The 13,149-nt window shown below is 45.0% G+C and overlaps 1 protein-coding gene across 5 annotated transcripts in view; it reads right to left on the minus strand.

Moving 5' to 3' along the window:
- LY86 (lymphocyte antigen 86) overlaps positions 1-13,149 on the minus strand; it is a 66,970-nt gene that overhangs the window by 13,553 nt on the left and 40,268 nt on the right. Inside the window, exon 4 of one of the 5 annotated variants that reach the window (XM_084796985.1) lies at positions 8,215-9,851. The exons of the other annotated variants lie outside the window; for them this stretch is intronic. Within the exon in view, the coding sequence (XP_084653111.1) occupies positions 9,751-9,851 (101 nt within the window). The 3' untranslated portion in view covers positions 8,215-9,750. Of the gene's footprint in view, positions 1-8,214; positions 9,852-13,149 lie in introns of those variants that run through there. 5 annotated transcript variants of the gene reach the window in all.

Below are 13,149 nucleotides of genomic sequence, written 5' to 3' on the forward strand. Positions count from 1 at the left end.
CCTTTGGGTTTTCTGTTTGTTTGTTTAGTTTTCTTTTCTCTCTTCTCTAAACACCATCTGTTGCTGTTTACAGCTGGAGGAGCCAAGTGGTGTTGTCATTTATTAGCATCAAGTCCAGCTGCGTTCAAGACAGACGAATTATCACCTGTCCTCTTTTCAAGAAAAGAACAGCAAAGAATTCAGGTCCCTCACATAGTGGAGGTTGTTTCCCGATCATCACACTGAGTTAAGAATGGTGAAGACTTTTCACTGGGCCATAAGACTCATCTTTCTTCTGGCCTACTTCAGAGGCCTCCTGTCTCAGTCACTTTAAAAGCCAGGGTAAGATGGGCTGGGGGTAAGCTGGGCACAGTGGCCTGAGCCTGTAATCACAGCAGTTGGGAGGCAGAGGCAGGTGGATATCTGTGAGTTCAAGGACAGCCTCATCTACAAAGCAAGACCAGGACAGCCACGGCTATACAGAGAAACCCTGTCTTGAAAAGGCAAAACAAAACAAAAAGAGCCAGGGTAACTGGTGTTGGTGGCATGTACTTTTAATCCCAGAACTCAGGAGGCAGAGGCAGGCAGATCTCTGAGTTTGATGCCAGCCTGTTCTACAAACAAGTTCCAGGTCAGCCAGGGATACACAGAGAAATCCTGTCTTAAAACAACAACAACAACAACAATAGCAACCAAACCAAAACAAAACAACTATTTTAAAATAGACCAACTGCTTGTTTTTAGTTAGCTTAAAAGACAGTGGGATCCACCATGACATTTCGTTTGTTTTGAGTCAAGGTCTCATGTAATCCAGGCTGGCCTTGGCTTAACTAAGAAGCTGAGGAGGATCTTGAATTTCTGATCCTCCTGCCTCAGCCCTCTAAGACCTGTGACTGCAGGTGCACCATCCCCAGATGACATCTCATTTTCACACATGCATATTGCAGTAGGAGAGTAAGGTGGAGAGGGGGCTCCATAGCTGTCAGGATAAACATGGGAAACAGCAACAAAACCAGCTGTTGGCAGAAGGACTGGAGAACATGCCTCTGCAGGGCTGCGTAGAGCATGTGTGAGAACATACTTCCAAAAGCTGGGAAAGGTAGATGCTATGTGAATCTAGGGGCCTGGGGCTAAGTCCAGTATGTCTGTCTACGTCTCTGTCTCTCTCCTCTTTCTCACATTAAAGCAATCTCTCTCTCTCTCTCTCTCTCTCTCTCTCTCTCTCTCTCTCTCTCTCTCTGTGTGTGTGTGTGTGTGTGTTTTCCAGGGTGACACCAACAAGGCTAGAAGGAGATACCAGATCTTTGGAGCTGGAGTTATTGACATTTGTAAGCTGCTTGATGTGGGACCTGGGATCCAAACTCTGTGCTTAACCACTGAGCCATTTCTCCAGCCTTGCCTTTCTTGATGATAACCTATCTCTATTTCTAAAACTAGCTAGCATCCCCAGTCCAGTTCTTTGTTCCTGGATAAGCAAACCTGGAAATCTCAGAAAGTGCCTTTGGATTCCAGGCTATCCCTACAATATACATATATGGTACTTTACTTATATTTACCTTCAAATTTCCTTCTTTCTCACCTACCATCCTACTGGTCTCCTTCCTACCTCAAACTTATGGTTTCTGTCTGTGTGGGTGCGTTCATTTGGGCATGTTGTATACCTACTTTATTGCTTTTGGGTGGCCTGGAGCAAATGGCTTGAGCTGAGAAGCAGAGATGGGTGTAAGGCCCAGCTCTCTCAGTCACTAGCAAAATGACAGTGGCCAATCTTGCCCCTCAACTTCTAGACTCACAGAAGAGACTTCCTGCAGGGCCCAAGGAGAGGACTAGAGAGCTTGTCTTTCGCCTCATTAGGCAGAGTGTGGAACCCAGGAAGAGTAATGGCAATTGTCACTAGCTGATTATGAGTCAGCGCAGAGGAATGTCACTTGACGGATTCTGACGGCTATGATGACACTCAGTTTTGGTAAGTCTTGTGTGGAAGCATGTGTGTTTCTTTTCCGCTTTTTCAGTTTCAGAAATGGACACGTATAGCTGCTTGAAGAACATCATTTGGATGATCGCTGCTCTTCTCCGATGCTCACTTAGTGCCCCAGGGTTTGCTAATTTGCGCTCTTCACCCTTAACAGGTCCTTCCACTGGGAGAGGCTTTCATTAAATTGGTTTTCTATGCTTCACACTTTCAACTGGAGCATTTTTGGGGCCCATGATGTTCCTGAGAATAGCTGTGAGTAGCTCGGGGAAGTGACTTTTTGTTGTTAACTCGACAAAACAACACCTAAAATTAAACGCTCGTTCCTTCCCCTCTCAGGCCCTCTTCGTTTCTGAGATTCCTTTAATTAACATTCTCACACTCTGTGCTATAAAAAGGTCCCCAGGGTACTCACACCCATTTCTTCCTGTCCCTCATTGGAATACTTATTCAATTCTAGTGTGCCGAAGATTGAAGAAATTCACTTTTTTGATTCAGAAAACCTTTCTAAGAATTGGCCTTTTCTTTTTTTTCCTCATTAAAGAGAGTAAATTGGCTTTAGTTCAAGCAAGCTTAATTTGATCATCTTTTTGTTGTGCTGGGGATTAATGCCATGCTCACTATGGGGGTGATGGACCACTGAGCCCCACTCCTACCCCAGACACCGATTTCTACAGCACGGACACACAGGCCCCACACGGTCCAAGGACACAGACTTGGGGTGAAGGTCTGTGCCTTGCTTCCTCTTTCCCCACCGCTGGGCTCCACAGCCATCATGGATCCCAGCCTCTCTGCTCATGTTGTATCCAGCCTGGGTCCTGTTTCCATAGTTCTCTCTCCAGTGACAACATGGGTGGGTGTAAGTGATTGTTGGATGAGTCCCACTGACCTCAGTGAGAACTTCATGCACTGGGGCTGACTCTGTTTCAAGCTCTTTAGTTCTGCCTGCACTGGTCTGTCCTTGGTAGGTTCAGTTAATCGGTCTGAGTGGGAGCTGCTTCTGCACAGGTTCCACTGAGCTCAGTCAATTGCTCCATCTTTTTGTTCTCTGAAACCAGGCAGAGGCTGGAGCAAGTGAAGGTGCTCCCAGTGTGGAGGTGCTCTTGGAGTGGAGGTGTTCCTGAGTGGAGGTGCTCTTGGAGTGGAGGTGCTCTTGGAGTGGAGGTCCTCCCAGAGTGTAGATCCTCCTAGAGTGTAGGTCCTCCCATAGTGGAGCTGCTCCCAGAGTGGAGATGTTCTCGAGTGGACATGCTCCCACAGTGTAGGTCCTCCTGTAGTGGAGGTGCTCCCAGAGTGGTGAATTCCACTGGCAGCATCTGTACCCTTCCTCAGGCCTTTCTAGGACATCCTTAGAATTTCTTTCACTTTCATAACATTTAAGCATTGGTACAGTGTTTTTACAATGTAAAAGTATGTAGACTAACAAGTATGATGCCAAGTCTATTAGTGTATGTAGAACGAGGGCTATATTTTAAAAGGTTATTATTTTTCTATGTGCTATGCTGGGGATTGAACCTAGGGCTTTACCTATGTTAGGCAAGCGCTTGATCACTGAACTACAATCCTCAGCCTTCCTTTATTTGTTTACTCAGCCTTTTTCTTGGGTGTTGAAACCAGAGCACTTACTTTATGGCAGACCATTGAAATCCTCAAGATGAGGTGACTATGCAATAGCTGCCATCTTGGGTACAGCTGTTGGTCCTGCATGGAATCCATGGCTGAATCTGCAGTAGACAGCTCACCCCATCCAGGTAGTGTTTCCTTGCCTCTCCAGTTACGATTTCTCTTGCCTTGGCAGGGCATCTGTCTGCCACAGGTAGATCTGAAGCTGTAACAGTGAGCTTTAGAGAGCTATAAAATCACCTGTGGGTGTGTATCAGTGTAAAGACACCTGTTCCGGGTAGTGTTTGCTCATCTGCGAAGAGGGAACCACACTTGAGACAATACCTTCATCAGATTGGGCTGTAGGCAAGTCTGTGGGGGCATGTTCCTTATTAATGATTGACGTGGGAGGGCCTAGTCCTCTGTTGGTGTTTCCACCCCTTGGTGTATGGTACTGGGTTGTATAAGAAAGGCAACTGAGCATTATTAGCCTTGAGGTCTTCCTCCATGGTCTCTGCTACAGTTCCTGCCTCAGGTTCCTGCTCTGACTTCCCTCCATGGCAGCCTGTAAGCTGTAAGATGAATAACCCCTTTCCTCCCCAAGTTGCTTTTGGTTCTGGTGTTTATAACATCAATATGAAGCCAACTAAGACAACACATAGGTATTACTTTCTTTTCCCTTGAGAAGCCCATATTTATGTTGTGGATGTGAACTCTGCCCCTCCTGGTGCCTCTTGTTTAACACCTGTTCTTGAGTCTACACTGCGTACTACCTCTGCTTAAAATGCTAACTTTTCTTCACTTGGACTCTTTCTGAAATTTCTTTCGTGATATATTCAGGGACCTAGATTTACCCGAGTGGAGGTCCTTAAGGATGTGAGAATGAGTGTAGGGTCATAAGAATCGGGCTATGGGTCTTGATGCTGGTCTGTTGTCCCAGCAACTGCTGGTATTTTGAGGCCTGTTCCTTCCTGCTGGGCCAGTAGGGCAAACTGGTTCTCCCAAGCTATAGAAAATCGTCAACAAAGTGTATACCAAGGACATTTAAAGCTGACCAATGCAGCCATGCACTCCTAGTGTTGTCCCCCCCAATAAGAACACCCAAGATCCACCTTGTCAGCAAATTTCTACTAAATAACACAGGAATGTGAGGGCTAGTTTCCACACTGCACATCCGATCTCAAGAACTGCTTGATCTTACAGTGGGAAGTCTGTGCCTGCGAAGGTCAGTGCTGCCAGCTTGACAGGGTGTAGAATTGGCTCAGAGAGTGGCCTCCGGGCACATCTGTGAGGAAGTTTCTAGCCCGAGTTAACTGAGGTGGCTGGTCTAAATGTGGGTGGCTCTATTTTATGGTCTGGAATCTCAGGCTGAAAAAGAAGGTCCTTGTGTATGCTATCAGCCGAGTTACATCCCCACTAATATTCAGTATTTTGTCTGATCACACTGGCTGTATGTAAGGTCAGCGCCCTGGGAATCACTTACTGTCTTCCTTTGTGAAACCACAGTCCTACTTTAGAGCCCACAGCTGTTCAGCAACAGTGGTTGCTTTTCCTTCATATGAATTATTTTTCATTTTGGCACAATGAGTTCTGCTTCCATAGCTTCCCTTGCACATGCAGCCAGAATTCTGAGCCCCCCCTCTTCCCCCGCCTCTGCCCGCTTATGGTCTGACCCCCCCCACACCCCCCACACCCCCGCTTATGGAACTGCACTACCTAGAGAACTCTAATGTGATCAACTCAAAAATAGTCACTGAGGACTTACAATGGATCATTACAAAATTATCAGATAAGAATTCTCCAGAGTTAAATCAATCATGGCCTTTTTTTCATCACACCTCTCCAGTGATTCAGCGATGTGTCATCATCAATCTTCTTAATTTAAATAGCAAGCTAGTTTTGAACTAGGAGCAGTTTCAGCACATGAATTATGTCATTGACTTTAGGCCAAATTGTTTCTCTTCTGGGTAAGTGATATGTCAAGTAGGGGTGGCTATGAGGTTGAGAACGGGTGACAGTAATGTCCCAGTGAGGCACGGCTTTGATATGAAGTGATGATCTGGCCTCCTAACAGAAAAAAAAAATTCATATGGGCAAGTCGTCTGGGAATATGGTCTGGGGAGTTCTCAGTTGTTTGGTTTTCACGAGAATAATTTGGTAAAAACACAAGAGTTCAAGCCTTCCTTGGATTATACATAGCCACGTGGGCTCTTGACATGGCAAGCAGGAAAAAAAAAGTCTGTTTTTCCTTATTAAGGGTTGCATAGGCAGCAGTGGTCAATCACAGATGTCCACATCCTGGTCCGCAGAGCTGTGAATATACCAAATGGGGATTTTGCAGATGTAATTAAATTAGGATTCTGAGATGGAGAGATGACCCGAGGTTACCTGGATGGACTCAGTGTAACTAGAAGGTGAGAGGGAGGAACAATGGGAGAAGAAAGAGGAGAGGCCATGTGGAGATGGAAGCAGAGAGTGGAGAGATGTGGCTGTGAGCCAAGGAGCGCAGCAGAGAAGGAAAGTGGGTAAGAAGGCTCCTTCCCTAAACTCCAAGGGCACACAACCTACTCTTCCCACACTTGGGATTTACAACCTGCTCTTCCCACACTTGGGATTTAGATCTGTGGCATCCGGACTTCGAGAGAACAAACCAGTGTTGTGAATTGCATATTGTGTGACAACTTGTTACAGACCTCTTGGATTAAGCGAGGAAGATGCAGAAGGTCATCCTGAGATGGTCCGTGAGTGGTGGCTTCCCCAAAAGGGCACCGTACGTGCTGTGACACAAACACGTGTTTTAGGATTTGAGCACAAGAGAAAATATTAGGGTTTGAACTGGGCCTAGGGGTGAGATTTCTTTTCTTTCCCATGTTCTTCTCTCTTTGCCTGGGAATCCAATTGCTCCATCAAGTGATAAGGTAAAATTAGAGTGTAGTATTTAGATTCTGCAGAAATCCAGGAATAGCTTGGCAGGAGGAGAGAAAAATAGTCAACACATTGAATTCTCTTTTTCTCTTTCTCTCTTTCTTTTGTTCTTTTCTTTCTTTTTTTTTCTGAGACAGGATTTCTCTGGGTAGCCTTGGCTGGCCTGGACTCATTTCATAGACCAGGTTGGCCTCAGACTCATGAAGATCCACTTGCCTCTGCCTCCTGAGTCTGGGATTACAGGCAAACACCACTGTTTCGGGGCCCCGGGAGTGATATTTCTAATTCAAGTTATACCGCTGAGTTCAGGACAGATGATTACAAGCAACATGGAGTGCTATGATGTGGTAAGCCAAAAGTACCTGACAGAACATTCTGCAAAGATCCTATCGATTATGACTGCCCTTAGCCCCTTGTGGCCACAAGACTTTGCACTGTGGCCAGTGCAACAGATGAGTTGGCTTTCTTAACTTACTTTGGGAACATTTTTAGTAACCACATATGACTTGGGTTATTTTGCTAGACAATGAAATTCTGGGTCAACATTAGCAGAAATATAATGAGAGTTGCATGGGCTATTTAAGATTTTCTAGGGGCCGTCTTTAAAAAAGAAAAAGGAAACAAGTAAGATTAATGAAATATGTTGTTTAACCCAGTTATTTAAAATTTTACCATTTTAGCATGTAACCAATATAGAAATGAGGTATTATTGTTACTATTATTATTATTATTATTATTATTATTATTATTATTATTATTATTATTATTACTATTTCACACAAAGTTTTAAAAATATAGTATATGCTTTAGACTTAGAGCATGTCCACTTTGGACTGGTCGTGGTTCCAGGGCCTCACAGACACTGGTGGCTGAGGGCAACTGCACTGGACAGTCATAGATGAGGAGCAGCATCCTGGGAGTAGTAAGACTTATTTGCAAATTCCTTCCTCTTGCCAGGTCTCTCTTCCTTTGCTGCCCACGTTCTGTGTGAGAAACACATAACTTCAGGGAAGCACAGAAAAAGAGAGTTCAACGTGTTCACTGTTTTTCTCCCCTCCTGACAAGCTATTCCTAGATTTCTGCAGAATCTAAATACTACACTCAAATTTTACCTTATCAGTTGATGCAGGGACTGGGTTCCTGGCCAGAGAGGGAAGAACATGGGGGAAGAAAAGAAAGGGGGAGTGATCTGCAGAAACCTGGTCTGGTCTGGCAAGAACATGGTGACTAAGAATGCAACACAAGGCCAGCGTGCTTTGGGAAACTCTGTGGCCCTGCACAGCAGAGCCCCAGGGATGCTTACTTAGTTAAAATGCAAATAGCAGCAACCTTAGGGTCAGATTGGGGTAGAATGGAGGAACTGAGAGTTGCCCTCTTAAATTAGCTTTCTAAATGATTATTGCATGAAAGCAAGTGAGTCACCGAGTTAGATTTATGGAATTTCATAACGGGCTGAGGACTTGGAAAGAAGCTAAGCATTGTCTTGGAAAGTTAAAATTGTTTCTGGTCCTAGGCCATCATTAGCTTTACTATACTGGGCTCAAACCAAACAAACTGACTGGTGTTAAAAGACAATTTTAACCCACAACTGGATCATTTACAGCTGTGCTTGAATTTGAGGATGGAGACAAATGCCTGAACCATACCAATTCCTTAGCAAGCAAGCTCTCTACCTTCATTTTGTTTAACGGTGAAGAGTCCCCTTGGCTTAATCTTTGCTCACCTCCTCTCTTTTGTGGCCATTATTCTTAGCTCTGTGTTCTGCAGTTCAAGGATAGAGTAGTCCTACTCCTTCAATACAGAGGCTGTTGCTTTGGTTGATTCTCCATGAATTTGCAGCAGTAGTGGCTGCCCAGGAAACCCAGAGCTACTTAAAGGTTATAGACAAGGAATAAAACATGAAGATAAGAAAGGGTTGAAAGCGAGGTGACAGAAATGCAAATCAGGCTCTCCCCTGGGCACGGGAAGGCCAGGGAGATGGCTTTGCTGACCTCTGGGGAATATGTAGGCTTGCACCAAAGGCATTTATTATCTTGCTACCTGTGAGGAAAAAGAGCCGCAGCTTCTGAGCTCCAAGGCCTCCAGTGCCTCTCCAGGTGCCTCGTTATGATGATGCAGACTTCCTCTCTGAGACTGATGATTCCTGAGGGACTTTGAGGCCTGCCTTGAGTCTCTATCATTAGCTGCTTTAAGGAGTTGTTGTGGCTGATGTTTCAAATGCATGCCATAGAGGCAAGGCTTTGCACACATTAGCCCACACTTCCCTTTAATTATCTACTGTGTTCAGTCACATTTTCCTTATTGTAAGGATTGTACTTGGCTCGCTCAGGGTCATGTAATAAGCAGTTGTACGTCCGGCTCCAAACGCCATGACTGTCCACCAGAGGGTAGTGGTTTTCAGGAGTGGTCCCTAGACTAGCCTCATCACTTTCACTGGCGTGATCTGCAGAGTCATTTCTGCTCCCGTGATTAGTCTCCCATCCATAGTCATTGTTTCACCAAGTTAGACTTCAGTGGTACCCTCTCTTTGGTCAGCGTTGGGTTCCTTATCTAAGACAAGCATGCACCTCTCTAGGAACTGCGTGACGCAAGAGGCGTGCACATTTTCAGAACTCTCTTCGTGAGTCTGAAATGCCAGGATGGTCCATCCATCTGCGGCTAAGCACAGCCTCCAAGCAAAGCTGATGAGTTGTGAGAGCTGCTGGGCTGAGCTGAGCCCCATTCTATCTTCCAGTAGCCAGGCGGAGGGCTGAGGCACCGGAGCAGGACATTGTCCCAGAATAATATTGCTTTTGGTGACATGCTGTCCGCAGTTACGAAATGACACTGGGAGTGAGGATGGCAGGAGAGACTGTACAGTTTTCCAGGTAGGTTCATCCATGGGAAGAAGAGTGAAGACATCTTGTCACTCAGGCTATTGAGAGGCTTGATGAAGGTCAGGGCGAGAAGCTGGCATCATGAGAGGTTGAGAACAAAGTGTGGGGTGGGGGAACCATCGGAGCATAAAGCCTGCAGCAACAGGGCTTACAGAAGCAGGCGGTCTCAAATGGCCCCAGAAGCCAGGTGAGCGGTCAGGTAGAAAAGGGGTGACATATTTCATAATTGAGGCTTCAAATGGAGCTGCTTAATCTCCTTCTGCTATGGCAAAAATCAGTGACCAGATTCCCTGGGCTTGCATTTGTTAAACAAGTGAATAGCAAGGCTTGCGGATGCGCTGTGTCTCCAGCATGCTTTATAGAGGTTGTCAGGTTGTCAGCCGAGATTAATGCTCTTCAATGTGCTGCCTCGAAGGTAGCTTTTGGTCTTGTCTTCACAATAGCAGTGCAGGTAAAAGGCATTGTACAGAAAGCACTTAATGGGATGTTTTCCAAATCTAGGCAATAAAGAGATTGCATTTTCATTGTTCACCCACCGCCCCCCGACCCTTTCATAGACCCCTAGAAAGGAGCACACTGAAACAGAAGGAGCAAAGGCACCAGGGAAACGAATGGATTCTGACCTGAGGATTTAGGTAGAAGTGTTAAAATGAATTTTGGGTGGGTGTAGACAACAAGGCTGAGGTATCTCAGAGGTGAATGGTGCCCTGAGGAACATCAGATGCTTGAGGAGAACCTGGACAGCAGGAAACACCCCCAGGATGGGAAGGAATGCAGGGCTTAAGAGAGTACCTAGTATACTTACACTTTTGACTTACTTGCATCTGTAAGATCAGTAAACACCATAGTCCAAAGCCCTTAGCTACTGTCAGGGCTAATATCTGCCCTAAGGGCAATGTCATGCTTATATATAGCTCTCAGTGGGTCCACTGGCTATTGAAGTTCTAGTAATTATGATATATTTACCATATTGGACAAACAATTATAATAGTAAACTTGATTTATGCAGAAGATATGCCAGAAAGCAATTGATTTCTAGACTGAAGAATTAGTCAGGGACTTGGGGTGTGGCTCCGTTGGAGGAGTATTTGTGTTGCATGCATGAAGCCCTGGGTTTGATCCTTAGCACTGCACAGACTGGGCACGGGACCACATGCCTGTAGTCCCAGTATTCAGGGGGACAGACACAGAAGGATGAGACGTTCAAAGCCATGCTCAGCTATGTAGTGAGTATCAGGCCATGTTGGAATACTCAAGACCTCTTCTCAAATACAAACAAGCAACAATCAGCTAAACAAACACTCTAGAAAACACACAAAAGCCTAACAATTCTTCACCCTGCAAAAAGTGTCACTATGGTATTTCTTTCAATCCAAAGAGTTTAAAGTGAATGAGTTTAGAATACAAACTCGATTTTTTCCTGTAGCTTACATAACACACCAAATGACATATGTTCACATCTGCTGTATTTTAGAGTCAATTTAAGTCTTACATTTTTGATGAAAAGTGTCTTGGACAGGGGCAGAGGTACCATGAAACAGCAGCTCTTGTGGGTGAGCCCAGTCTCCTGCACCTCTCTAGGAGTCTAGCATGAAAGCGACAACACCAGGTCCTTTCCATGTCTGTTGAGTTGTGCTGTGTCTGTTAAAGATGTCTCAAAGGAGTCGTGTGCCCACACAGATGTACCCAGTGCCTTTACACATGACTCCCATGCTTGTCTTTCCCAAGTTTTACATTTTTCCTTTAGTTGGTTCAGGGAATATGTTGGGGCTTTACCTTTCCATTCACTGTAACAAATACCCGAGCTAATCCTCTAAGAAATAGAAAATATTTATTTTGGGATGGGGTTTTAGAGGCTCATGTGTACAGTCAGGTGGCCCCATTACTCTGAGCTTGTGAGAACACAGGAGGAGCATGTTCAGAGCAAACCATTTGATTCATGGTTAGGAAACAAGAGAAAGAAAAGAGACCTTGCGGTCCACACCTAAGGTCCTACCATCAGGCCACACATCCTACCTGTTGTTTCTCTCACAGCACCACCCTTCAGATGCCTTCAGGGGCATTTAAAGTAACTAAATAGTCAGTTATTTGTCAAGTTGATCATTTACTTGGTGCTGTGAAATCAATGCCAATCTTGACCGCACTGGGTAGAATTCACAGAGGTTTATCCAGAAGCAAGTTTGACAGTTGACGTGTAAGTTGTCATTAGGTATGGGAAAACCACATGCTCACTGTTTACTTCACAGCCTTGGTCTGGGTCTTTACTCACATTTCTATGTTAATTTCCAGCAGAGAAACTCATTGCTAATATGGTCTCACATAACGAACACAAATTACCATACTCCTTTGAGTAGTTTCTCCTAATTTTTTATTTGGGTTGAGAAGGCCTCTTCCTACTTCCCAGCTAATTTAGTTTCATGGTCAGTATGTCCTATAATTAGTATTCCGCTTTATTTAACTTATGTCATGTTCACCTTCCTGAGGCGGGATATTCTAGGAAACTCATTGTATGGTATTAACCACACTGAAAAGAGACACAGAGAAGCCACACACTCATGCTGAACTCTTGGTAAGTGAGATCTTTAAAAAGAGTCGGGTGACTTGGCTACAAGCTAGGCTGTGGGGTCTACCCTGTGGTGTGAATTCAAAATGGAAAGAGCAGACTTTGAGGACATTTTCTATGTCAGATGGCTAAGGGGTCACCTTGTTGGGAGCTCCCTGGGACCCTACATGATCTGTTAAAATACATATAGGGGGGGGAAAGCATTTTTTTCTTCTTATGTTCTCAAAATATTGTACTTCTGGCTGCTAACTGTGCGAGATTTACTCCCACACCATCCACTTCTTCGGTATCACTTCAGTTCTGACCTAGTGACACTGAACCCCCAGGTTAAGGGCTTAATTCCACAAAGCTGTCTTTCCCCTTCATTTCAGACACTACCCACGATTAGTAGACTCTCAGAATATTCGCACTTTCTCTTTGAAATTGTGGCTGCAAAGAGGAGATTCACACGGGGCCCTTTCTTTTGCTTGATAATTTGCTAAAGCAGCTTGCAGAACCCAAGAAGCCGCTAACATTTCTCAGTTCGTTCTGAAAGGTATTACAGAGGCCACATGTGAACACAAAAGGCAGCTTATGTGGAAAGCTGTGCAGAGCTTCCATGTCCATTTTAGGTACACTACCCTCCAGGGACGTGTACTCACACTTTAGGGGTCACTCAGGAGCTGCCCCCCCGCATAGACACGACTGGTATTAACTCAATCCCCTAAACCTTATCAGAGGATAGAAGTGGGCGGGATGGAAGATTTCTGGCTTGTCACAACTTTGCATTTTTGATGACCAACTGCAGAGCCAACCAAGAATGATACCAGGAGGACAGAGATGCTCATCACCTTGGAAAATTGAGGGGCTTAGTAGCTCTGTCAATGACTAACATGAAAACAAAAGCTTTTCCCAGTCCCTCTGAGGCTCAGGAAGTTACAAAGCGTTTAGAAGCTGCTGGGAACCAGTGAGAGAGAACACAGACTGTAAACCACAGCACTATAGAAGCCAATAACAAGGCTTTTGCACTTCATAAGGTCTACAGAAGCTTTGGTTAATACACGCCACACATGGTGTGGGTGCCTAGTGTTGTCAAGTGCTATGCTAACGTTGACTGCTACTTCTACCGACTTGACTTCCTGAAGTGAATGGAGTATTCTTTAGCTATGGTGGGGACTGGAGTAACTGGCTTGGTTCTGACTTCCATGGACTTTTATTCAATTATCTTGGGGAACAATCTAGGTTTTGGGATC

The sequence above is a fragment of the Acomys minous genome (genome assembly GCF_964271855.1).
Source record: "Acomys minous genome assembly, chromosome: 9".
Taxonomy (NCBI): domain Eukaryota; kingdom Metazoa; phylum Chordata; class Mammalia; order Rodentia; family Muridae; genus Acomys; species Acomys minous.